Below are 27516 nucleotides of genomic sequence, written 5' to 3'. Positions count from 1 at the left end.
GCGGGCGCGGAGCCGGCGGCGGCAGCGCGGCGACATGCACGTCAATGGCAAGGTGGCTCTGGTCACCGGCGGGGCGCAGGGCATCGGCAGAGCTTTCGTCCAGGCGCTGCTGGGCAAGGGCGCCAAGGTGAGCCCCGGGGGGAGCCACCTCCCCTCCCCTCCGCCTCCCGTCGCTCCCCTCCGGCCGGCACCGCGGGTGCGGGGGGGCCGCGGTCCCCCGGGCTCGGCTCGGCTGGGCTCGGCTGACCGTCGGGCCGGCCGGCCGTCTGTCTGTGTCTGTCTGTCCGTCCGGCCGCCTGTCTGTGTCTGTCTGTGTCTGTCTGTGTCTGTCTGTGTCTGTCTGTCCGTCCGGCCGCCTGTCTGTGTCTGTCTGTGTCTGTCTGTGTCTGTCTGTCCGGCCGGCCGCCTGTCTGTGTCTGTCTGTGTCTGTCTGTGTCTGTCTGTCCGGCCGGCGCTCAGGCTCTCCCTCCCTCCCCGCTCAGGTAGCGCTGCTGGACCGCAACTCCGAGGCTGGGCAGGAGAGCAAGGCGGCCCTAGACGAGCAGTTCGAAGCGCAGCGGGCGGTGTTCATCCAGTGCGACGTTACGGACCAGGAGCAGCTGAAAGGTAAGAGGGAAACTGTCAGCGCTGTGCTCCGGCTTAACATGCAGCAACCTGAAAGAGCCCGGGCTGCTGCCCCAATAAGTGTGCAATTAAGGTTTCTGGAGGACAGCCTACTCCCAATCGCTTCTGACAGTGACTCAAAAAGGGTTTGTTTCTGAACCTGCAGATGTGAAATGTTACTACCAGCATGTGTGTATTTCACCGTATTACTTGGCACGTTGTAAAGAAAAGCCAAAGAAATCATTTCCATTGAGTGCTGTATGTTATATTTTTGCATGAAAGCTTCTGCAGAAGATAATTGTTATTTTATGAGTAATATATATAAACTTTAAAGCACGGACTTGCTTTTTATGAGGCTTCAGTACAGACTCCAAGCTGCATTCCCTCATCACAGGAGTAATAAATTCTGCTCAGGGTTGCAGTGCTCTTTCCATACAGCACACTGACTTTCAGCATGTGCTGCTGTAGCTGAAAGCAGAATTGGCAAAAGATGGCACACTGCTTTATCGTGGTGTTCAATATGGGTTGATAACACCTCACTCACATTTTGCAGATACAGGGAATGGCAAGGAGCTTCTCTCATGTTTTCACTTAGTGAATAAATCGCGTTCCCTACTGAGTTCTTAGAGTATCGTATAATGTTGACGTACCCATCACAATATTTCACAACAGGCACATCACTTCATCAAAGTTTAATTATTAAGTGATACATTCATAGGTAGTTACTCAGATTCAGATTTTGACATCACTTTTATCAGTACCCTTTCCCCAGATTCATTTGTGTCAGGCTAGATGTGAACATTTTTAGTTCTGCTTTTATTCGCTACACTTCACTGGCAGCTTTCTCAACAGCAGTAACAGAGCATATCCATTCCTGGTTTACAAAACATTGCAGCTCATCCAGAATTCAGCAATATTGTGCACTGCTCCAAGCTAGCATGATTATGCCTAATTCCAAAGCTTTGCATTGGTCTGTATGTAAGAAAGATGCTGGACTTCAAATTTGAGATTGCTCTAATCAGCAACGTTTTTATCAGCTAGGCAGATTATTGACTTTTTCTCCAAGTGGGAGGAGTAAGCAGCAAGAAAAAGCATCCTAGGGGTAGGAATTGCATGTGCTGCAGTATGGGTGTTACCCTAGTGTGCTTTCACTCCCATGATTCCTCCTATTTCTAGTGCCAGGCTAGTGCAGGACCAACAGGGTGTGCACTGGGAGCTGGAGGAAGCAAGACAGGTCAGCAAGGGAGGTTTTGGAACCAAGTTAGTAGGAAAAGAGCAATCAGGATAGGATAGGAATGGGCTTTCACAAGGTACAAGAGCAACAGCGTGCAGCTGCTGCTTATGCTTCTCTGATACCGCATTATTCCCACTACAGCTTTCTTAGCATAAATTTTCAATCACGTCTTACAATCCTTTGGTGTTTCTGGGGGCATTTTACTGTCTTATTTTCCTATTTTTTCATTTGTAATTGCAAGCCACCTCTTAATAAAGTTAGATGAATTTCACTCCTAGTGTTTAAAGTTTTTAGTGGATGCATCAAGTCCTGTACTTGCTTATTATGTTAAAGGTCATGCGCATGAATGAAGTTCCTTCTCATTTTAACTTTAGCCCTTTCGGTATGGAACAAGTCACAGCACTGGAACTAGTATCTGTAGGTACATAATGCTTATGGGTGGGAACTCAGCTGCTTCATCTACATTCAAGTCTTGCTCGTGCTTTTTTCTCTGGTGGCTCTTTCACGTAGACTCACACAAAAATCTATCTTGTTCCCCTTTTGAAAAACTACCATACATTTATTTTTGCTTTCTATGAATATTTAGGAAGCTCACATATAACTGGTGTTTGTACTTACTTTCAACTGGTTTTCTTACCTCTCCTTTAAAATGAATCCTCCTCTTAACTTTTCATTTTTCTTCATTTATCTGCTTTTAATTTTTATGATTCCATAAGCACTAACTAGTGTGCAATGTAAAGACAGAATTATTCTACAATTTGAAAAGAGAACAAGTCATTTTACACTGATGTGTGGGTGATAACTTTATTAAGAATTTATAATGAGATTCTTCTTTTTGTGGATAAGTAATAGATGGGATTACTGTGGGCAGGTAAACTTTTACCAGAAATATTCCAAATTTTATAATCTTTATTTTAACACAGATATGCAAACAGCTATAAAAAAATAGAAAATTACAATTAGTCAGGACTGTGCATATTTAATAAATAATTGCAAAAGTACTATAATCAATGGTGGTTTTTGAAGGCAAAAGATTCTATTAAGACTGGGGTTTATGAAAGATGCTATTCAAAGAAAGCTTACAAGGGAATCAGAGAGACAGTTTCCAAAATTTAGAAGCTAATTGAGAACCCCAGTCGTATTTATTTTCCTCATTGAAACTAAGTTAAATAATCAGTTCTGCTCCTAATAAAGCCAAAGATTTTCATTTGCCCTTGCTGCTGCAGCACTGGAAAGATGAGAAGTGATTGAAGAGTTAAGTTGTGAAACCTAAGAATGAATTAGCAACAAACATTTAAAAAGCCAAAAAGGCAGACAGCCAAAAATAGAGGCTTTAGTAATATTAAAATATTCTCGTGTAGAATAAGATTATTAGAAAAATCTATACAATAAAGGCAGTTGGACAAATTAAACCTTTCCCATCAGCTGCCCAGTTCTTGTTCTGATGACAAGATGATGACTGTGATGGACCTGCAGCATTCAAGTGAAGAAAAGGCTGTAAGAGTACTGACCACCTGGTGCAGGAAAAAAACTTTGTAAACTCCTGCAACTGCTGCAAAAAGAGGTAGATGTCTTAAAGCTGCCGCTATGCTCCTGACTGACACTAATAGCTAAAGATTAAAGATCAGAGAATTAAGATGGTCCTGGGATCACCTTTTAGTGAAGTGGTTTCATTAAGGTCTGTCAAGCATAATTTCAGTATACCTGAAATACTCTAGAATTTTTGTCAGTCACCAAATGATGTTTTTTAAAACAATATGGGGAGGGGGTGGTGGTGGTGGTGTCTTACCTAATAATAAATATTTAGTGACGAGCAACAATATTTGGAGGTTAAAACAAACAAGCTATATATACATGTTAGATAATGTCTGCAGTCATGGAAAATCTTAATCTGGAATGAGCAGCTGGAGGTCATCTCATCCAACTATGCTGTCAAAGCAGGGCCAGCCTAAATGAGTTTCCTCATCACTATGACGTCATCATGTTTTTTGATACACATCAAACTGAGTTGAACACTGTCACCTGGGAGAACACAATGTCATTGTAGAAGTTTCCCAGTTCTTTATTTTGAAATTCTTCGGAAGACGGGTCATTATTTTCATCAACAGAAGGAGGAAGATTTTAATTTGAGAACACATTATTAAAGATACCTGATGAGTAGGATGTATAACAGTTTATTCATAAATGGAAAAATTTAAACAAGAACTATGATGAATTATTTGTAGTTGAAAGGTTCCTATTAGTTATATCACTGAATAAGAATTGTGTTCTTAGGTTAAATTCAGACTCAACAAAGAAAATTGTTGTGAACACATGAAGCTTTTTTTAATTTATTTAAAATAGATGGTGCTAAATCTTGAATTCACTAGCTGTATCAAACTGTTTCAAATCAAGATGTAAATGCTTAATTTATATAATTAGAGTGCCAAACATCCCATCTTATACAAAATGTATGGGTGCTAAGAACTTTCATTCGCTCCTGTTATCAGGTGTTCTAAAACTGAATGAAAATGCAACTATGGTATCTTAATCCTTCCAGTTTTCCTGAATATGTTTAATACTGGTGAATAGTTAGATAAAGAATTTAATTGCGTGTTGCTCATTAATGGTTAAGAAAACACTGAAGACATTTTGGTAGACTAATAAAGCGTTTGTTTGTATGTACGCATTATATTTTTTATATCTTACTCTCCACAAGTACTAAGAAATTTCACCTTTGGATCTTACCATAGGTGCTTTCAAAAAAGTAATTGAACATTTTGGACGGCTGGATATTGTGGTTAATAATGCTGGAGTGAACAATGAGAAAGACTGGGAAAGCACTATACAAATTAACTTGGTAAGCATTATCTCCTTTCAGTATGTAATGCTGGAATACACATACCCTTGACTTTTACAGATTGTGCCACATGACAGAACATTAATTACTGTATTGGTAAGTACAGCTATTGAAACAATAACCACGTAACTGCATATATACTAACCAATAAACGTAGAGGTACTCAGGTTAACACCAGACAACATTCTCTTTCTATAAAACCCGGTGAAATCCCAGGTAGGTATAACAATTTGGTACCCAAAGCAGTAGAGCTGCATCTATAGGAGGGCAGTCTGTTTGTATGAATGTTTTAGATTTTGGTTATTGTGAGACTCAGCTGGCCTGTGCTAGAGAATAAGTTGGCATTTGTTGATATTACAAGAAAACGTGTTCAACCAAGAGCTCCACATTTTCTTCACCAATAAAGCAAGCATACAATCTGAGCTTCTAATATATGCTGTTTCACCATCATCACTGATAGGAGCACACCACTTAAGAGTACTTACTTGCTAAAACCCAGTACATTCAACAAGCTTGTAAAATTTATTTTCAAACAGACTATTACCATTTCTTTGATACTTTCTGGTATCTCATCAGGTGAGACCACAACATCTGTTTCCCAGTTGAATTATTTTTCTTTTAAACTCCACTGGAAAGACTGACTTCCTAGGTTAATAAAATTCTGACCAGCTTGTATTCTACCACCTGTAAAGTTCTAATTTGACAGTGATTCAGCAAGTCACCCCTATGACCAAAATGTGACAAAGTGTTATAACCTAGATCTGCAAAGAAGTAGCAGAAGAAAGACTGGAAGAGTGCAATATGGAGTTTTTTCCAGTCAGTCATTTGGAATTTGTCAACACAACAAGAAAGCTCAGGATAAGAAAGTTAGAACTTTGTTCTTGTCATAAGTTTTAAGGACAAAGATACCCTAGTCTTTGAATAATAATGCCTCCATGAGAACAAACTAACAAAAAAACAGCCAGGGCAAGTAATACAAGCTGCATATGAGACAAGTTATAGAAAAATTAATGGGAAAATATGTATTTTGGAAAAAAAGAAGTTAGATTTATTAATACTTTTTATTGACCTTTTATATCTATCCAAGGTCAAACTTGCTTATTCTTGGAAAGGATTTGACTGAGATCACTGACAAATTTTCACAATAAGAGTTATACATTTGTTCAACTTCCTTTGGCTTTTCTTCACATCATCTTCAAGATTTAACTACACATATTTCTTCCTTCTTTAATTTCTAAAATATTCTGACAAATTAAATATCAGAAAACTTCATATTGTGAAGTAACAGGCATGTGACATCCTCAGCGTTATGCAGCATCTGTATCTATTAGTACAGATCCCTTGAATTAAAAAGAAGACTTTATCTGTGTTCTAGATTACTTATTCATCTTTATATTTGTGTCTGGTTTAACACAGGGTATAAATTACTGTAGGCAGCATCCACCTGTCAAATTTGCAAGCACAGAGAATTAGTCATCACTAGAAAATTGAAGTCCATTTGAGAAATACATTTGTCTGTGATTCATCTTTACATTTAGCTCAAAAAATGAAGACACATCTGATCAGCAAATCTTGAAAATATTTAATGTCCAGATAAATATCGTGACAAGAGTGATGTCCAAACAATTTTTCAAGGCCAAGAGCTTCAAACAGTAGGCATTGAGAACCTACTTCTACCATTATTTTTGTCTTATCACTAGTGATTGAGCTGAAGCAGACCATAGGCGGGTTTGAAGCATCTCAAGTAACAGGAAAACTGGAATCAAAGTCTTAGAAATCTATATGCTTAACTATCAAGCTACTGTCCCTAAAAATTGGGAAGGCGAAAAAAAAAAAAAGGAAGATTATATAGTTTATATATTGCTGTATAGGTAAGTTCACCATAAATGTCCTAATGACTTATTCATAGTTGAAAATTTAAAATTTTCATTAATACATAATGGTGACTAGAATAAGAGTAGAAGTACAGCCATGTGGATTAAATCAAAGACATGCTAAGATCCAGATATCCTCATTTATCTTTTGATTTGAATATTCTTACCCTGTCTAACCTTGAGTCAAATAACTAGCTTATTTCTATAGGGAATTTCTATTTAGTTACTATAATTTCCATAAAACAAGATATAACATGTTGTATTTTTTGCTTTTTAATTAGAACGGTGGAAGAATGATGGCTGCTGAATGTAATATGTTATATTGATCGGTTTCATAAAATAGTTTTTACTTCTTGTAGATAAACAGGCAAAATATGTAAGAAATACATGATTGTAAAAGGTCTCTATTTCCTCGATATAAGACATTTTAAGTATCCTTTGTATTATCAATAAGAACAGGAATAACTTATATGGCCATCCATTTTGATACATACTACGCACATATTTTCTATTTTTAAAAAAGGGGAAAAACCCCCTCTATTCCAGTCTTCATCTTAGTGATATCATTTATATATTGATACAACAAATATTCCCTGCCCCAGTTTAAAGTACAAAGTACAAAAGTAGAGCAGTACAGAGCAAGATAAATCAGAACAAACACATACGGGGTGTGTTCTTTATGGCTGAAACAGTTCACGGAACCAGTTGGTCTTCAGGAAAGTTTTTAAAGGAGTGCAAGGAAGTTCCCTGGTAGCACTGCTTGAGAAAGCAGGAGGAACAGAAAAGAAGAAGCAGGTTTAAAGAGCTGGACTTCATTTAGAAGTAAAAACAGTTCCTACCTCTATCCATTACAGTTTCCTGAGAGCAAGAAAAGACAGCTTGATAAAGATGGGTGGGAAAAAGAGGAGTATCAAACACTAAAAAGAGATTTCTGTTGTAGTGCGTTCCCCTGGTTTGCTGTATTTTGTGCTAACATCGTCCACCTTTTCATTACTTTATTAATATTTCTACTAACTTTTTTTTAGTTAATTCCATCCATTCCTCACCTCAAAACTCCAAAGCTGATAGTGCTGACTTGGTCAATATCAGCTTGATCAATGACAGCTTCAACCACTCATATTCCTACAAATGTACACTCTCATTATTTCGGTATACAAAAAAAGATCTTGTCAATCATACAGGAATTCCATTTTAAATGGATATTATCAATGTAGTTGCAACAGTCCATCACACACACCCATACCCATGCACAGAATAGCACAAGGACATATGACACATACGTTCTTATCAAGAGTTCTACTTACAGTCCTCCAGCATAACAAGAACAGTGTTTCTTGTATTAAACTTCATCAGAACTTATGCCTAAGGAATCCAGAAATTTTATAATCTGACTTTTTTCTCTTCAAGTCCCTAAAGAAAGAAAAGTGCCCACATTTTTACGAGCCTTGAACATATACATTAATTAAACACAATCTGGTGTTCTAAGAAGCTTCCCTAATTTTATCTTGTGTTGATGATATGGGCTTTCTGAAACCACTGTAATTACAGTGGGTGTTGTAATTACAATATCTTTTGTAATTACAATATCTTTTCTCTTTACTTAGCACATTTTATACTAAGACAATCCCAAAATTTACTTGGAGGTTCCTTTTTTTTACTCGTATCAGAGGTTTCTGAAAACTGACATAGATTGCAGTAGACAGTTATATGTAGCATTCCTGGTACTGCATGTAATTACATTTTAATTATTACCTGAATCAAAAGTACAGAAGCACTTCACATAACATTTTGACTATCATACTGTTTTCTTATTTCAACAAATTATTTATTTTGTAGGTATACTTAAACCAATTCCTGAAATGAAACTTGACAGGAAAATCACAATTATCTCCTGTTTATGTGATGGCTTTGCACATTTTAATACATTATTCTGACAAAACTTTAAATTGCAGGCCATAACGTGAGCATGCCAAAAAACAAAACCCCAGCCATATGGGATCCAATTATTTAAGTGTATTTAAGAGCAAAGTAGAATTCAAATACACATGTAAAATGTGTTCAGGTGCATGACAGTCTCATCCTTCATTACTAGACAAAATGTGACAATACCAAACAATTCGAAGTTTTTACATTTTTCATGGGTTTCGTAATTTATTTCCAAAAATTACAAAGGTAACAATTTTCTGTGAATTTAGAAAAGTCTTTTTAAAAAATGAAGTCTACATAACTTAGGGTTTGCCCCTGCAAAATATTTTGATTGGTACTACAGAGAAGAGAATACAACACCGTGTGTATATGCATAGCTCCGTTCAGTAGAGCTCATGGTGAAATAAAGGTTCCAGCAACTAACAAACTTTGCAAAATCAATTCATTTTCTCATCAGTAAGGAACTATTCTTCAAAAGGCCAATTAATATCTCAGGAGAAACCAGAAGGGCAACTAGGCAAACTTCAGAAGTGATTAATTTTATTTTGGGGGGGGGGATAAAGACTTCATGATCATCACAAGGCTGTTTCATTGTGCAAGCCATAAAAGGGATCCCTTGGAAGTATGCTGGAACCTCCTATTCCATGCACCTTGCTCTTCTTTCCCAGTGTACCACAAGAAATGATAAGGACTGAACTTTCATCCCAAAATAATGTGACCAGGACACATGGATAGTTTCAGCAGCTGGGAGTTACCACCAGGTCCCACAGTACAAACTGAGGCAAGTACTGTTCCTTAATGTTACCAACATAGAAACAAAACCAAACAAATGGTGCTATCTGCAGAAGATAAAATGGCAAGGTAACTAGTTTACCCAGATTGCATTCTAAGACAACCAGAAATACACTACCTCTATTGTTCAGTGGCTTAGTTGCTTATTCTTCAGCATAATTTGATGTCAGAAAGAGGATTAAGTGCCTAAGGACAGATGTGGCCATCAAAAAGTGAGAAGTACCACTTACCTTGAAATCAGTGGCATGAGGGTCAATCCTCCAAGTGTATAAAGCAGACTGTAAGTATAATTACTTTTGTTGTTCATATTGCACTAGGAAGGACACAGACTTGCCTTAATCGCACAGTAAGTCAGTGAACTTACTAGCTTACAGTTTTAAGGTATGTTTACAGTAAGCAGTGTTGAAGTACGATGAAAAGCAAATTTCTTTGAACTAAGAACTACTTAAGCCCAGCTACTCACTATTCCTATGTCCTTCAGAAATGGGGGGGGGGGGGGGGGGGAGTAAAGAAAAGTGCAGAGTGAAAAACTAAAACCTAGTATCTCGCTCCCGCATTGTACAAAAGCTTCTGATTTCTAGCAGATGATCAAATCCTGCTGCACATTCCTTTCTCCTTTCTTCCACTCCCTCGCTAGGCTTTTTGTTTTCCACTGGAAATTCAAACTCAGGAGCCTGAAATTTCATTTCATATAGCAAGTAAACTGACCTATACATAGGAATACCAAGGAACTTGCATGCTTGCTACAACCAGTCTGCTTCCTAGAAAATCTACATTAAAGACAAAATCAGTCCCACCTCCCTGTCTAGCAACAAATTTTTATTTTTTTTTTTACTTGTCTTACGCAGTTCGTAAATTACTTTGAAATGTTTCCTTATAGATAGCCATCAATTTACAACATCACAGTATGAAAGTCAAATGGTCTTGGGTCAAATTCCAGCTCTGTGCTAACCTGCATTTATGAAACCACAAGTCAATGGCTCTTTCATTTCTCTTTTTGTTTGGTATTCCTAGCACTGAACTAGATTAGCTCAGAAACCTACATAAAGTGCTAGAACTGATTACTGATTGCCATTTTGTTCTCTTGGAAGGATTAATATTGCCTTTTCACCTTGATAAAAATAGGGTAGTATTCTTCAGCGCTGAAGAAATGCAGACATGGTTTCTCAGCATAAGGAGATATCAGAAGTATCAGACAAGAGGTGGCAAGGGAAACCTTATCAAATGCATATAAGAAACTGTCAGTTGGAACACCTGCCTTGAAACACTAGAAAAAAAGCACTGTGTACTAAATTACTTTCAAAGCAATTGTCACTTGCAAAGGATGATGATTAATGATGTTCTGGGCACCATCACTGAAGAACACTTCTTTTTTTTTTAATAGATCAAGCTAAAATGAAACACAGAATATGAAAATTGAATTACAGTGTAATGTCGGGATACAAGAACATTGTATAACGCTGGTTCCTAACACTAGAAAAAAATTAATTAAGTCTCTATGAAGACTTGGAGTCTTACTAGAATCAGAGTATCAATATATGATTTCTTTTAGAACAATAAAATTAAAACTATACAGCCGTGGGATGTATAGAAGTGTCAAGAATCATAGATTTTGTAAGTTTTGTTTCTGCTTTTGACACTGATAGCTACATTGCCATTTAACGATTTGTTATATAAGTTACTGCTAACTGATAGGATACTTACAAAAGCAACTGTAAATGTTTTGAGTATTTGTACAATTATTTTGCTGTCAGACACTAAGTTTTGGGTGTATTACTGTATGGTACTTCAGAATGTCTGATCTCCTCTAATTCAAATCTGTAATTTATGGAAGCTAATGCTAGGAGATATTCCCATACTCACCATTATAACTTCATTGGAAAGATTCCTAAATTTTCTACTGACAGTTGAAGAGTAAAATTGCCTTTTCGGGGAGCACAGTCAGACCTGCAGTGCACCTTGATGGTCCATCTTCATTATGTGCTATAATAAAACACCATGTTTTGGTAAGAAAACAAACAGCAGTATCACTAAGATCATCATTTTTTCAACAGCTAGGAGGACAACTGTTTAGATTACTTTCTGATTTTAATGATACTAGTTTTCAATAGCCAGGAACAAAAAAAAAATAGGTGAGAGTCAGCTGTCCCAGTTTTCCCTTTACCTGCATTTAATTGCTAATTTGAGTACTTTCCTACTGTTTGTTCTCGACATGTTTATGGACAACATCCATGCAGCTAAATGCAGTTGTAAACAAAGGAACTGCAAAGAATTCAATTCTAAAATGCAACATGCTTTCATGCAAGTTAAGTCTCTCAGTATATTTTCATCTTAAAACAAGTCAGATGATTTTCTTAATTAGGTATTTTTAACTTGCCTAGAATTTCTATTTGCGATAGACAAACTATGAAATATTGTTGGTCAAAAGCATGAAATTAAATCATTATTATTATTAAAAATATACATGCAGAACTATATAATCTGAAGACACCTTTAGTTTCTGTCAGTTTATTGAAAGGCAAATTACAGGCATTTTTCATCATATCCCAAAACCAGGAAACCAGGCTGCACAAATTGCAGCATTCTTGGCCTGTCTTACTTTCTATTATGTATTTCATGGTATAGTGAAGTAACAGCTGATAAGCTTTCTTCTAGAGTTCAGACTAAGTATACTGATGTCAACAAATAGGAATCCCAAGCCACATTTCATATGAGGGATGCAATTAATGCACCTGCAAAGCTGGATTTCATAACAAAACCAAAACCCACTATGCTATTGTTGTTTGGAAAACAATAGTTGAAAGACTATTGCTCTTTGGAAAATCTCTTTCCCGTTTGAGTGTTTGGCACCCAGATATGATAGCCAGCTTTGCTTTATCAGCTCAGCTAGATAAACAGGCTCAACTGGAAAGTGCCACTAAGACTTCTAATCACACACCATATGACTTTTGTACTACAGTAAGTTCAGTCATTGCCGTTTTTCCTTGAAGAACTATGGAGACAACCTTTTCTCCTGAAGAGAGGGGAATTCTGGCAAGAGAATGGGAGATCTATCACACGATGCCTTTCATTTGAAGTACCACCTGCTGAGTGTGCAGACAGCTAGGTTCTTCTCACCCTGTATATCTGGTTCAGAGTTTATCTCTAGAATAATTATGTTATCAGCCCAAACATCATAAATAGCCATGTCACCCGAGATCAGCTACACTCAATGAGAAGATTTTTGCAAGGATAACCGCAGGTGTAAGGGCAATATCTGAATGAAAGTCTGCATTTATTCTGAAGAACTCTCACAGTATCTACATAAAGGAGAAGGCTTCCCCACTTGAAAAAATGCTCAGTTAATGGAGTCTAGACGTAAAAAAGAGCAGTACCGTGACTTTGATAGGAGAGTCAAGCTATCCGCTTTTTCCTTGTCTTATAATTGTGGTTTGGCCAAGGACTCATCTAGCTCTATTGTCTCTTCAAACTGGAGGAATAGAAAAATCCTCAAGGAGCCCCAAGCTACTTCATTCTCCAACTGATTTCCTCTAATCATCCTATGTGAAATTTTCTGTTCAGTGGGCTGGAGCCACTGCTCCAGATCATGACAGGACCTGCACCTGCTCCCACAGACAGCATTAACCCCTTCCTTTCTAGATGTCTTTTGTACAGACAATCATATGTATATATTGAAAAAACACCACCCACCCTTAAGCACAAGTCTAGTTTCAGTTCAGTTGCTGATGAGTTTATGTTCAGAAAGAGCATACACACAGCAACACTACCAGGCATTAACAATCTTGTTTTTCAATAAATCCTTTAAAATTTACATGTGACAATCAACATTAAACAGCACTAGATAACATTTATAACAGCTCTGCTACTTTCTAGGACATGCAAGAGAAATCATATTTAGTTTTGTATTTTTCAAACCACTGAAGATAGTTCTTTGGAAACTTTCTGTTAAAATGTTTAATCAATAACATTCTTTTGATATTAATCCAAATATTTTTTAAAAGCATGTTACCTGAAACAAAATTTCCTAAGAGAGAAACAGAAATTTTTTTTAATGAGAATTTTAAAAGAAAAATTTAAAATATTATTTCAGAATTTTAAAATATTCATATTTTATTATTTTTACACTATTCCAGGAAATATGTATATTGAAAACATATTAATAGTGAAAATATCACATAAAATGCAACTATAGAAAATTTTAAAAGCTGATTCATTATCAAAATTTGGAAACAAACTTGGTAATGATGTCTCAGGTTGTTTTATCTGTCAATGGGCAGCTTAACTTCATGTTACTTGGAAAATGAACAAGCAATATTAATAAAGCAAAACATCCAGTCTTCCAAATCTAATTCCCGTTAAAACCACCAAGCCTGAAGGGTAACTGAAACTGAATTAGAAGTTTTACTCTATGTTTTTAACATGTATGTCTAAAAAAATCAGCTAATAAAAGTGAAATGTAATACTCATCTTAAAATTATTCCAATTTTGGTTTGGGAATTTAGAAAAATACTTAATCTTCTGATTTTACATACTTTTTCTATCCAGGACAACTAGACATTATCCATTAGGTTTTAGGCTTATACAGCATTTCCACTGTGGTTTTTTATTACTTTGGGAAATTTCCGTCTCCATGATTCACAGTTTTGTAGACCTTCCCTGGTCAAAAATCTCAGTGAAATAATTACACACAGATGTGGGAATATTTGTAGAACCACTTGATCTTTGGAACTTTAAAATTTATTTGTGTCAAATAAACAGCATTAAACAGTAACAAAATACAAATGGAGTTCTCATTTAAAAGCTGAAATACTATTTTCCTAAGAATAAAAATGACTCAGTAAATTTGTTCATTTTAAGTAAAAAACTGTAAACCGAATGTGAACTGATTATGGGGAGATCTAAAAAAAATCAGTAAATAATTATGAAACTCATCACTAATGCAGTAATATTGCAACATTTTGCTAAAGTTAGTATCTTCCACTAGGAGCATTTTCTGCTGCCTTTCTGTTATAACTTGTTAAAATCACAGGTAAAGTGACTTACTCTTTGGGAGAGCCTCTCTGGATTGATTCAGGAGGCTGGTAACCGCAGGCTTGCTGTACCTTTAGGCATCTTAATTTAAATGTCTGAAGTTCAGTGACAGGAATCCCAGCAGAACTTCTGACTGCAATAGGCTTCAAAAACAGATCTTAAGGAATCAAGATTGTAGAGGTCTCAATAAAATTTCTTCCTCAAAGTTATTTCTTTTTTTAAAAAAAATAATAAATAAAAAAAAGAAAATCACTTGTTGCAGCTAATATTATGCAAACAACATTTCACATCTCATAGAATGCTCTTCTATCTTATCTGTATTTGTCTGTTTGGGCTAACTTTCATTTGAGAGGAATGGTAACACTCCAGTAGCTTCAGTCAGAAAAGAATACAAATATTTAATATCCTGGGATCAGAAATATGTCACATAACTTAATCCTAAAAAGTGTGAATTTCTCGTGCCTTGAGCCAAAAGGAGTTATAAGTATTAGCATTATCTTCAGATTCAGTCTGTACATTTTTTATAACGTAAAGCAGTGTGTCTCAGCAAAAATGCTGGGACTTGGATGAGTTAATCTACCACTTATACCCTTAAACTATGTGTTTCATCTATAAATTATTTATTTATTTTATATTTGATTTCCTTCACAGCTCATATTTTACATTGTAACATTTCAGTTTGATTATTGATATCTTAATAATAACAATAATTAAGCTGCTTTTATTTCTATCCATTGCAGTTGTGCTTCTGAAGTTATTGAGCTGTATTACTGTGGAGTGTCCTCTGTGTTTGTAATCTTCAAAGTGTAAATAAGATCACTGGCAAAACAATACAGTTCTAGGCAACACAAGAAAAGCAAGTTTCAGTTTTTAGGAGATCAAAAGAAAGATATTTTTAATATAATTATCCCTTTCCCTCCCTATATCAGACATCTGTGATTAGAGGAACCTACCTCGGCCTAGAATACATGAGAAAAGGAAATGGAGGTGATGGAGGAGTAATCATTAATATCTCATCCTTGGCAGGTGAGAATATAAACACTTTCTACTCACTGGTTTGTTTCTAAAATAAATGAATCACACTGATCAGTCATACTTTTTATCCTTTCTTATGGCTCTTCCCTGTTTATTCCCACTTTGACCTGGTTTTCATCGTAGCAACAGAAATAATATCACAGGACAACTGTCATTTGCTTTTTTAAACTCAGTTCAGTGACAAATTCAGTTATTTTCCTATCAGTCTCATATTTAATAATCTTGAGCATTATGTCAGTAGGTTTTTTTCAGGTTTCAATACTGCCCACATCGAAGAAAACTTAACTAGCCTCAATTCATTATGCTTATTCAACACTATTCAATAACACTGCTGAACTAAAATATTACATACACTGCACTGTATGTAAAAAAACAAGTCTAATGTATAGACCTAATCTGAATTCAGGTTTACTTTAAATCTGATTATTTGTATATTATAGAGTATTTATCGGGTATCAAATTTGGAAAAGCAGATCATCTTTTTTCGCAGAAAGTGAGGAAGCAGTAGCAGGTCCTCCATTCAACTCCTTAGGAGCACAGCTGTAGGAATATTTAAGATTAGACTACACCTACTTTATTAATGAAGATTGTCACACACCAAGTCCTCTCAGATGTGATCCACCTCTGCTTGAGAAGCCATAAAATTAACGCTCATGTTTCACTGAGGTCAAGCAAACATGTTCACATACTTATCTATGTTATAACTCTATTTCAATTTACTGGCATAAAAATAGAATTATATGGCCTCTAATTCAGGGTTATTGCTGCTCAGTTGTAAGACAGAATTCTATACCCTTTCCTGTAGGTACGCTTAATGTTGCGGTGGCTGGGCTTAGAGCAAAAAAGCATAGGTGAAGGAGAACTGGTAAATAATGTCACCTGACACCCTTCCTCAAAAAAATTGGAAGGGTTTGTTCTCTCTTACTACTGTCATCGTCTGAGAAAAATAAAACACATGCTAGCTTACATTTGGATTGTCAGTAATTTCTTTCATACAGCATACCAAATTATACTAATTTTATTCCAGGGTATTCCTATGTGTTTTAACAATGAAAAGCCAGTAAAACAGCAGTGGCCATAGTTCCTGATTATGGATAGGGGTGAACGTTCTGACTATTAAGTTCTCTTGTGAACTTTGGCTTTTGTGATGAGAAGTCCACCCCGTTGATATAATGCGTGTGGATCTTGAGGATCTGACTTAATACATGCACATATCCCATACTGGTGAGGGGTTCTATTAAAAGTCTCCACGTGCCTTTAAGTCAGCACTTGCAATACTGCCTACTGATGCTAGTAAGTTTATCTCTGTTGGCTCAGATGGACATTGTATCGGGACCAAATTAACCCAAACGAAACTGCTATTGCAGGACAAGAGTTCATCAACCCAAGTAAAAGATTAAACATTTTCACAGAACTGCTGATGCCCATGCAGTGCTTAAGAAAGGGCAGAGGTAGCAAGTGGTTTGATTCCTTTGCTAACTAGTCTCAGATGAACACAAAATTATTTTATGACCTAACAGCTTGGCTGTTCTCAGTTTGTTACGAGCTTATAAGTGACATTTTAATTATTTGATTAAAATTTGCATTTATTTACTTTTTTAACATTAACATTTTGCCATAATATCTGTCAAAACCAAAGTGTTCTTTGCTTTGTTTGCTTTTACGTGGCTTGTATTTAGCAATTGCTTCCAAGGTCATAAGGAAAAACACATTATAAAAACTGACATACGCTAATTTATATTGTTTATTTATTTACTACTATTTGTGCTTTGTAACTCTAACTCTCCTTTCCAGTCTGAAGGTCCAAGTCCTGCGGTTTGTTCCATATATAACAGATAAACTACCATTGACTTGTTTAACATCCTCTTCTAGTGTTTTCTCAGAGCTAGCTTCTGTTGATCATTAAACTTCTGAGTGGTTTTGATCTCCCTGTCCAAGTGCTCTATAAGATTTTATCAGATACACTCTTCAGATAGCATATAATCTTGTGTCTTGCTGAACAGCAAGATTAATTATATTTAGTTCTTACATAATATTCAATAATATTTGCTTTACATATTGATTAGTTTCCAGTTCTTTACCATGGAAATTTTGTCAATTATTTGAGGTAGGGACAGAACCAAGCCTTACTGGTTTATATTTCCAAACACCTGTGGAACTTTTTAAATGCTTCCTATGAAGTGGATGCTTAAAGTGTTCAGCCAGCTGGATGAAAGCCAGTGTCCACCCTGTCTTTCCAGTATTGAATCTTCCTTTCTTTAGGGTCTTCACCTGACAGGACTAAGTAAGAAAAAGAAAGAACTATGTGAGTGCATGCAGCAAGTACCCAACTCCTAATCCACTATGTCTCCAAGCTATAAAACTTCCTTAATTTTAAGGGATTTCTGCATTCATAATAAGAGGAATAATGTCGCTAAGCAACTGAGATAATGGGAAATGTGTTTTACTGCAAATTTTTCCCCATGAAAAATAATGCCAATGAGTGCAGGTTGTTACACTGTAATAAACTTCATTTCACATTTAGAGTAAAATATTCAAAAATTTATTCTGTGGGAAGCTATGTACATTAGTTTAATTTCTGTTTAACAGAATAGATACAAGCAACTAAAAAAGCATACAAAATTACATTTAACTCCTGAGACCATTTACATAATTAAATTTAACATTCTCTCTTACCTTTTGGTGGATGCTACCTATACACTTTCATTAAGTAAAGGGGGAAAAGGGAATTCATATTTGTTCATGCACTTTTGTTTTGATAGCCTTCATACTTTCAAAAAGGTGTTCCGTAAAACAGAATTTGCATCTGTCTATTCTAGCAGATTAAAAAAAAAAAATAAATCAAAGTATTCATAGAGGGTTTAAAAACTAGTAAAATATTTAGCATCAGATCATGCTAGCTTTTTATGAGAGATTGCTCAATGTGTAGTTTATCTGGATACTTTTCTGTTGTACAGTCATATCGGCAGTTTGATTGCACTCAACTTCAGGCACTCCGGCTTCACACTCAAGCAACCACTTTGTCCTCCTCCTAGAAAAAGCTGCAGCCAAAATAAATACTTAAAGTACCCCTCACAGTAAAGAAGCTTCTTTAGGACCTGATCCTATGTATATTACAAGAACAAAGCTAAGCACATGGTAACATCACTGAGTAAAGGCAAGAATTTATCTCAGTGATACAGGGGAGCAAAGGTGTAAATGGCTGCACAACTGTGGCCTTCAGTTCAGCATCTTGAAAGAGCTTCTGGTCCCTCCCCTTTGGAAAATGGAGGATGCTGAGCAGTACCCACAGGAATGAAGTTAGAAAACTTAGAAACTATTCCCCTGAGACTTCAGTTCGCTGTTAAAAAATTTCCTAGAAATGACACAGCTTAGAATTTTTTGGTAGGATTTCTGTGTCTCCTTTGTTTTGATACAGATCAGAACAGTATAAGTGACATAATGAAGGCGATCTTGTATCCCTCCCTATTCTTAAGAATAGGGTATTATATAAATCCCTTTAATCGGTTCTCTCATCACTCTGTAGAACCATCATACCTCTAGCTTGTTTCTCTAGTTACATATATCCGCTTTTCAAAAGAGACTTTGGCCTTCAAAGAACATTGTAAGCATATTTGATACATTTATCCAAACTTTTGCTTAAGGGCAACAAAGGAGATTTCTATAATGTGGTTTGGAAATATATTTAATTTAAATAAAGATAGCTAAATCTTGTGATGTAACTTATTTATAAGTATGCTATGATTTGCAAGAGGCTTTGATAAGCATATTTTATAAAACAAACATTATACTGAAAGGAAAACACATTACTTCAGCAATATTTTCCAGCGCATACAGAAGCACACTTTTGATTTGCTTTTAAATAGGTTCTGTCAGTTTGCCAAAACTTACCTTTCAGCATTTTCACATATGTCCATAAACGATGAAAAATTTAAAATTTTAGGATGCCACATAATACTGTGATTATCATATTATTGACCGAAAATTTAAATGTTTTAATGGGATGTTTAAATGTTTTAACAGTGAATATATTTGTCTAAAGTATAACTGGGAATAGACCTTAATCACCGCATAATCATAGTGTAGAAGCGGCGCTTTCTGATGAACCCAAAGCCCCTGTGAGATGAACAGCCATGTTAGAAAACAGACTATGGTTCTTTATTCTCTGTGCCACACTCAATCAAACATGAAGTACGCTCTTTCAACAATTATTGAAACTTAAAGATACTATCAAACAGAAATTACATTTGTCTCAAGCTGCCTAATAGTGCACACATAGAGCAAATAGAGGGCAGAAAGGTCATCTCAAAGCTAATCTATTGTGATTCAAAGAAAAGACTTCTTCAAATCTCTTGAGGGCAACGTGTTTAGTGGGAAAACATATCAGGGGGAAAATGCTTAATTCTGTATTCATCAAAGCTCTTCAGCAGACTGAAAGGAAATACTGGTTTCAACAAAGCTCACTGATACAACTCAAGCTTATTGATACAAACCTCCACCTTCAATACTAATTTCTCAAAATGTGGATATTAAAACTATTAACCATGACAAAGAAGTTGTAGTGAGAAGTCTGACACCATGTCTCAAATGGTAGACTGTTCTTGATCTTGTAATGACAAGGGAACGAGGGTACAACCAAGGGCAAGAGCCGTCTTTGTCAGCCTGCCAGGAACTGAGAAAAATTAAAAAGAGCAGTTAACACTGATGCACAATGTTGGTCTGCTTAAATTGGTTTTCATAAACCAAAGAGCACCTTCAGTCATCATGAAATCATTTGCAATTCACCAACTAGTTCTCAATGAAGATTGTTTGAGGGGAGAAGCAAGTTCCCTGTCCCCTTTCATGTAGCAGTTCAGTGATGCAACAACATCCAGAGAGAGGAAAATCTAGGCATAGTTGCCTTCCCTTGCAAAGAGAGATCGAGAACCACACGTATCACTTTCCAGGAGTACATTGCCCCATCACCACCCATTTCAACACCCTCCCCTTCCTTCCCCAATTATTTTGTGCATAATGTTCTCCAGTCTGTTTCACTGCAGTACCACTTTGGAAAAGATAAATAAATATTCATAGAAGCAGCAATTCCAATCTGGATTTTCTAACAAATGAATGCCCTAACTAATATGCTATGAAAACATATTTTTTCACTGGTCAAAGATATACACAAAGAATATATAACACAAAAAAACATTTTTCATAAAGCAAGTTCTCAATCAGAAGCATAACACCTTAATCCAAGCTAAACTGATAAATACACATTTAAGAGAACAACTAAAGTTCTTCATTTCCCACCACTGAACAGTGCTAATACCAGTGTTGCTTTCATTGGATCACCAAACCCAACATAAAACCTTGAAGGTGTCAGGGTTGTAATTAGAGCTTTGTGCCATCGTAGAAAGTTTTTTCCTTCAGACAAAATGGATTTCAGAGCAGAGAGTCCATGCAAGTCTCTGGCATACATAATTTTTCTGGTAAATCCATACTTAAAGAGGGTAGTGGGTTCTTCATCTCCATTGAGAGAAGTCACACCCTTTATTGATTATATCACTTAAAGATATGAAATATAAAGAATGAAAACCACATCTGAGATATTAATTGGGATGACTTCCGTTAGAATCAAACATTAAGGCATCAAAATAGGCATCCGGTTTTATAATACCACATTCAGGAACACATACAAATTTATCCCCTAGCTTTAGAACAAGCTGTGGTTTGCTATTCACAGGACCCTGGCTTTCAGGTGGAACTACAGCATCCATGTGGTCCAGTTTAGCTGTCATTGTCTAATGGAAATTGTTAGTATAATGGGCAGAAATGTATATACACTCATTGTCCGTCATCCCTTCTTGACCAGCTTTTTACCATCAAACAGTCCTACTAGAATTCTTAGTTTTCCTCCAAAACTTCTGTTCTCTTTTCTTTCTCTACTATAAATAACGATTTTATGCTCTCCCACTCCCACCATGAAGGTTCACAGTGTTAGGAGTCATTTTTTATTTTGCTTCTCCTTTTCCTTACAGAAAATAGCAATGATACTACCCAGGACTGTTACCTCTTTTTCCTATTCCCTTCTAAAAATCTTCATCTTGGCTTTTCATTCCAGAACAGGGCCCACTGTAGGAGGCACCATACCATGAAATCATTTTCAGGCAAACTAATTCAATCTAGAAAATGCTTCAAAAATCTTCCCTGTCCACATCTCTGCTTTCATTTCTTTTTGATCACTATCTGAGGTCTTCTTATTCCACTCATAGTGTTTACTCACTTATCTCTATGCTCTGTCTGCACTGAGGTCTTGTGTTCACTTCTCAGGACTTTTTCCATTTGCTTATTGCAGAATGCCTTCCCTATTTCATTTAAATATCTTCTAAAAAAATATCACCTATGAAATATTACCAGAATAGTATTGTAAGTAAAATAAATTTTACAATGTCTCAGATGGTGCATCAAGTCTGAATTATTTTGTTTATAGTTGCTCCTTTAAGCAAAAACTACTATGCAAAAGTGTATGTAGTCATTATAGTACTAACCACATTGTCAAATAAATAAGCAGTTAACAATATTGCATGGGCAGATGTATTGGCTGACTGCTTCAGTCAGCTGTGCAGCACACTCATCTCTCACATTAGGGCTAGAGAAAAAGTTTTATCTGAGGATGAGTTTTGTTACTATTCCTTCTGTAACATCAGCAAGGGATTTAAGTCAGACATTATATTTATGTTTTGAAATATTACAAATATAATATTCAATCAGTTACAGTACTCACAATAGATTTTGCTTTTTCCCCTACCTTTTCCCATACTTCATCCCTGAAAACACTAAATGATCACAGGTGTCCAGTTTACATATCAGCAACTAGGGTGTCAGCAAAGTTTATCTAAAATACTTCACATACCTTAAACACTTCACAGATTCATCATAAGCTCAAAAGTTTCATCACTGAGTGTTTTCTGTTTTCTTCCAGATCCTGTCCTCTATTTTAAGTCATACTTCATAAATACAACTTTTCCTCTTAAAAGTTCTACTCTTTTATTACTTTTATTTTGCCTCCTCATGTTTTTATCCTTTTCCCAGCCTACCTCAGATTACAAAATTTGCGAAATTTACTGATCTATTTTCGTGCATCTCTATACATCCATCACAATTTTTACATTATAGACCTATATGTGTGTTTAAGGTAATCACAAAGAGGAGTACTCAACATCTTTATTCAGCTACCTTTTTATTTTAAAGGACTCATGCCTGCTGCATTCCAACCTGTGTACTGTGCTACAAAGCATGGTGTAATTGGATTCACACGGTCAATAGCAGTAAGTATGTGTTTTTGAAAACAGTATCAGCAGCTCCTTGGGAACATGTCAAGTTTCTTGTGTTCCCTCATTATTGTCACACAACTGGGACTAATTTTCATAAAGCAAACAAAGTGTCCGAAGCAGTGGAGGTTCCCTCCTTTTGTAAAGGGAATCCAAAGATTTGGATCCATGGATCCGTGTGTTTATGGCTGATTTGAAGTTTTGGGAGCATGAAAGAAAGATGTTGTAAAGCAAAATGAACAGTAGGAAGAGCCCAAAAGTCAAATTCTCATCCAAGCTTTAAAACTATTTTTCATAACTCCATCCCATTCATTTAACATTTTGGTTTCCTTATTTGTACGTCAGATCGATGACTTTTTTATCATAAATAGGTACTAAAGTGTACAACAAGGGACTTGAATGCAAAAATGTCTGCCATTATTTATTCAAACCAGCCCTTAATATGCTGAAAATGTAAAATGTCACATTCAGGATGGGAAACATTACATGTTATATAACCATATAGTAAGTCTTAGACTCTGACTCCAAAACTGCCTGGTTAAATTGAACAAGTAGTATGATAAAATAACTTGGAGGGAGCAAATATGATTACACTTTCACAGACTAAGCTTAAAGATAGTCTACTCATAAGATTTACAATATAATTTCCAGAATAAAGCACCTGCAATGACCATTTGGATAGTTTACCTATATGTTACATCCCTACCTTTAACTTCTTTTTTAGATTAACCTAAACAGATTAGTATGAATAAGTGTTGCATATAACATATTAGCCACAGCACGAACCTGGCACCTGGTTTTCCATTTTTGTTTTCTCATTATAATATAAACATCACCATCTAAATTCAAAAATAAAGGGTCTGCTAGAAAATTAGAGGAAATTCTGTCTCTATGGAACATGAGAATGACAAGGAGAAAAAGAGTAATAAATATATTGAATCACTGTATTCACCAGGAAAGGCAGTACAGCCTAACATTGGGCAGGTATGAAACAAAACATCAAGGACTTCAGTTTCTTTTCTTCTCCAGACCAAAAGGGCAGGCTACCATATCATGAAAATGACATAGGATTTACATAATACCAGAAAGAATTGCTATTAAGTATTAAAATAAATAGAACTCAGTGTTGAACAGTTATGGTTATTCTTGGATATATCATGTATAGTTTGTAAGTTCTGTGCCATCGCTAAGGAAGTTCATCAGGCATTCAACATATGCCTGAATGCTGATCGGACTTCTCTGCTACACACGTGCATTGGTAGCACCACAAAGGAAGGGTCCTACCACTCCCAGAACAATTTGTGCTGCTTGCTTTCATTATGCTTTGGAACTGCTTCCTGAAAAAACTCCCGCCTCTTTCCTGGAGTTCCCAGGGACATTCCTGTGGAGATGCTCAGTGACAGATTCATCCCTTAGCAGGGTCAAAACAGCAGCTGGAAAGGTTTAGCATTACATTTCTAGCAGCAGAGACCAAATCCTATTTCTTTTTTGTTGTGAGGAAGGTAAATACATTCTTAGAGTTAAATCTTGATTTGACTTCAGATAGTTTTCTTTTAATAAGAAAGTTTTTATAAGATTGGAAGCATACATTTGAGAGAATTTTTTTACTTGGCTTTGCTTATAATAGTTACATCATCACCCTAGAACACTGTTAATGACATGCCAAGAGCACTAATAACAAAAATATTAGAAAAAACCAGCTGCATGGAAAGAAGAGTGTTGATTCCTTGTAGAATTGTTCTCTCAGCAAACCAGATGTTTTTTCCTAGTAATATATAGTATGGTTAGTGAAACAAATATAGTGAATATATAAATATAAAAAATATAGTGAATAAAAATATAGTGAAACAAAATATAGTGAAACAAATCAGTATTAACAAAATTTGCTTACTAGGCAAGGCTGGAAAGTACTTAGTAAATCTCATTCTTTGAAAAACTACTTATACAATGCTGTTTTAAAAAGCTGATGATGAATGCCTAACTTTTTCTCTTTTCCAGTTAGCGGCTAATATGGAAAACTATGGTGTGAGGCTCAACACAATCTGTCCAGGATTTGTCAACACACCAATTCTTCAGTCAATAGATAAAGAGGAGAATATGGGACAATTTTATTCATATAAGGATGAGATCAAAAATATGATGCAGTTCTATGGCGTGATGGAGTAAGTCAAGTCAGATACGGTGATTTTTTGCCTTTTGCTAATGAAGAACAAGCACACCCACAATAGAGCTTTCAGGAAAATTCAGGAAATGCTGCCTCAGATAAAAGTCTATCAAATGTGTTATCCTATATACAAGGAACAAATGGCACATAACTAATGCTATTTTAAGAGTATCACCCACTTGGTGATATTTCCATTTTCCCAGCAAAGTGCAAATCAAATTCTCAAGTTAGAGAGCGTAGGTTTAGTTTTTAATGGCCATTGGTGTTCTTCCATAAATTTGTTTAATCAACCTTGCTGTGAGATACAGGATATATGATTTGTATTATATTTCCACAAAGTTTACAAGTGAACCAAGATAGAAATCAGACCAAGAACTGACAAAAGCAGACTAAGTTCATAAGAGCACAGTAACGACAGTGGTGGATCAGACCAAAGAGTTACCAAGACCATTATGGTATTGCCAACAAAGGCTAAAAGCAGGCAGCTGGGAAAGAGTGTGAGAACAAAGACAAGCATAAAGTGATATTTTCTTAACATTTTCTCAGTCTCATAACAATTAACTGGTCAGATACTTCCGCACAAAAGAAATTCTATGTGTTGTCTCACCAATGCTTTTTCATATGTAAAATTTATTGCACCTATTGACCACAGCAAACTGCATGTGACAATATTCTCCTTACGCTGATTTGTGTGTCAGTCCTGCTGCAGAAACAGGATAAATTAACAGCAAAGAGCTGCAGAGGATTGTGTAAAGATTCCTTCTGTCCATTGCCCTGACAGAGAAAATTTTGATAGGAAGCCCAGTGGCACCTGGATGTCCACAGGGATTTAGCAGTAGCCAGAGCAAACAAATGATGATCTGTAAAGTTGCTGCTTTACGTTGTATGTCCTGAGTGAGGAGACCGAATTTCTCTCCTGAAACACACATATCGCTTTTGATTTTCTTGAACATATATTTGTTCAAATACCAGTTTGGTTAATTTTCAGGGTGTATAGATTTACATCAGATTCTTTACTTGTCCTTTTCACATGTTCTATTACATTATGATTCTGAAATTATTTTTTTTTTTTTTCCCAGCCCATCAATAATTGCTGAGGGACTGATAACAATAATTGAAGATGATACTCTAAATGGAGAAGTTATGAAGATTACGGCATCCCAAGGGATTCATTTTCAACAATACAGCCAAACACCTTTTACATCAAAGAGATAAATAACTGGTTTATGCTAATTATTTTTGGCTTTTCTTAAATTTTAAAAACTTTTGAAGAGAGTAATTTTTGGAAAAAAAAAAAAAAAGTTAGTGTTGTATTTAGAGCATGTATGAGAGTGTCCAAACATTCACATCCTGATACCAAAAAGATGGACAAGAAAATCTGGTGTGGGAAGATGTTACCATCCTATTTTAATTCTATAAGCACTAGTAATAGTATTTATTCAGTAGAATATACACAATGCTCTGAAGATTTTTTATTATGTAGTAATAGGGGCCTGATTGTTCCTTCTAGTAGTTCTGATCTACATACTCCAAGGGTATTTGGTGGACTTTGTATAATTCTTTTCACTGTCATAAGTGTCTGCTTATTCACATCTTGAATTCTTCAGACCAGGAATTCAGTTCAGGAATCTAGAAGACAAATATACCATTAAGGAGTTAAGAATTTACTTTTTATTATGAAAAGTAAAATAGAACAAAAGGCAAAATTCTCTTTCCTCATTTATATATGCAACTAAATATGTTGCATATCATACAAGAAAGTACAGATTTTTATCTTCTTAGATTTTAGCTATTTATAAAATAGTTAGAAATAATTTTGTTTTCTTTTCTAGATTATATATATGAATTTTCTCTCTGTATATACGAGGATGAATACTTTGGCATTGACTGAATTGTAGATTTACTCATTAAATCATTTTTTAAACCTTTAAATTTAATTTCTTGCCTTGATTAATTAAAACCTAAATTAAATTGTGAATAATCTGTTTTTTCATGTTTTACACATGTCCATTTTGGTATCATGACACATATTCTTAGATGAGGTATGTCACATAGTGTCAATGAAAAATGAGCTTTCTGCCTCCTGAGTGCCACTGGACCTTCTGAATCCAGGTCAATCCCCAGCTACATTTATAAAACAAACCTTGGTACTCCATGGGTTACATACCTGAAAAAAACATTTTTACATGATAATTTATTTAGGCTCATAGCATAAGAAGATTTAATAACTCCTTGGAAACCTGGGAAAAATTACTATTTACCCTCCTTAGTATTTACCCTCCTTATTTTTGGCTATGTTAACACTATTTTTAAAACCTATTTTGAATGCACACACGATGCTAGCCACACCAACAACGTTCCTGAAAGCATCTGTATATCCCTCTGGACTAACAACTACCATCTGATTTGATTGGATTAATTTCTACTTTTGCCTCATTAAAAATAGAGCATTTGCTGATATGTGACAAAGTAGTGCAAAAGACGTGATATAAACAAACTTAAAGTCAGCACGTTTCTTTAGTTAGGGTCCTAACGCTGATAATCATTTATCTTTGCCTCTCTCCTTGTTAAGCCATATATGAATGTAGTTTATAAACAAGGGAAGGTTTAATAATAATGATAGAATATGCAAACCATGTAACTAGAAAACACCACACTGTTAGACAGTAACTCAGCAGCTGCTCTTAATAACATATGTCAAATAA

The 27516-nt window shown here is 35.7% G+C and overlaps 1 protein-coding gene across 3 annotated transcripts; it reads left to right on the top strand.

Moving 5' to 3' along the window:
* HPGD (15-hydroxyprostaglandin dehydrogenase) lies at positions 1–26595 on the top strand. Of its 3 annotated transcripts, none has more exons than XM_074904079.1 (7): positions 1–127; positions 483–606; positions 4570–4676; positions 15229–15325; positions 22568–22644; positions 24646–24809; positions 25891–26595. In XM_074904079.1, exons 1-7 carry the CDS (start codon positions 35–37, stop codon positions 26024–26026), a joined length of 798 nt encoding a protein of 265 aa, XP_074760180.1. In that variant the 5' UTR covers positions 1–34; the 3' UTR covers positions 26027–26595. The 3 variants fall into 3 exon arrangements, with proteins under 3 accessions (XP_074760180.1, XP_074760181.1, XP_074760182.1); XM_074904080.1 differs by having other exon boundaries at positions 22568–22648; positions 24650–24809; XM_074904081.1 differs by lacking the exons at positions 4570–4676; positions 15229–15325.
* Positions 26596–27516: the final 921 nt, after the last annotated feature.

This window comes from Athene noctua, chromosome 4 (assembly GCF_965140245.1).
Source record: "Athene noctua chromosome 4, bAthNoc1.hap1.1, whole genome shotgun sequence".
In the NCBI taxonomy this organism is placed as follows: domain Eukaryota; kingdom Metazoa; phylum Chordata; class Aves; order Strigiformes; family Strigidae; genus Athene; species Athene noctua.
This window is presented reverse-complemented; position numbering and strand designations above follow the sequence as displayed.

Bases quoted from the DNA above. Each gene is read 5' to 3' on its own strand.
- HPGD (XM_074904079.1), top strand. From the start codon at position 35: ATGCACGTCAATGGCAAGGTGGCTCTGGTCACCGGCGGGGCGCAGGGC. The intron at 4,677-15,228 runs GTAAGCATTATC...TCCCTATATCAG, and splicing joins GCACTATACAAATTAACTTG to ACATCTGTGATTAGAGGAAC. The intron at 15,326-22,567 runs GTGAGAATATAA...TTTATTTTAAAG, and splicing joins TAATATCTCATCCTTGGCAG to GACTCATGCCTGCTGCATTC.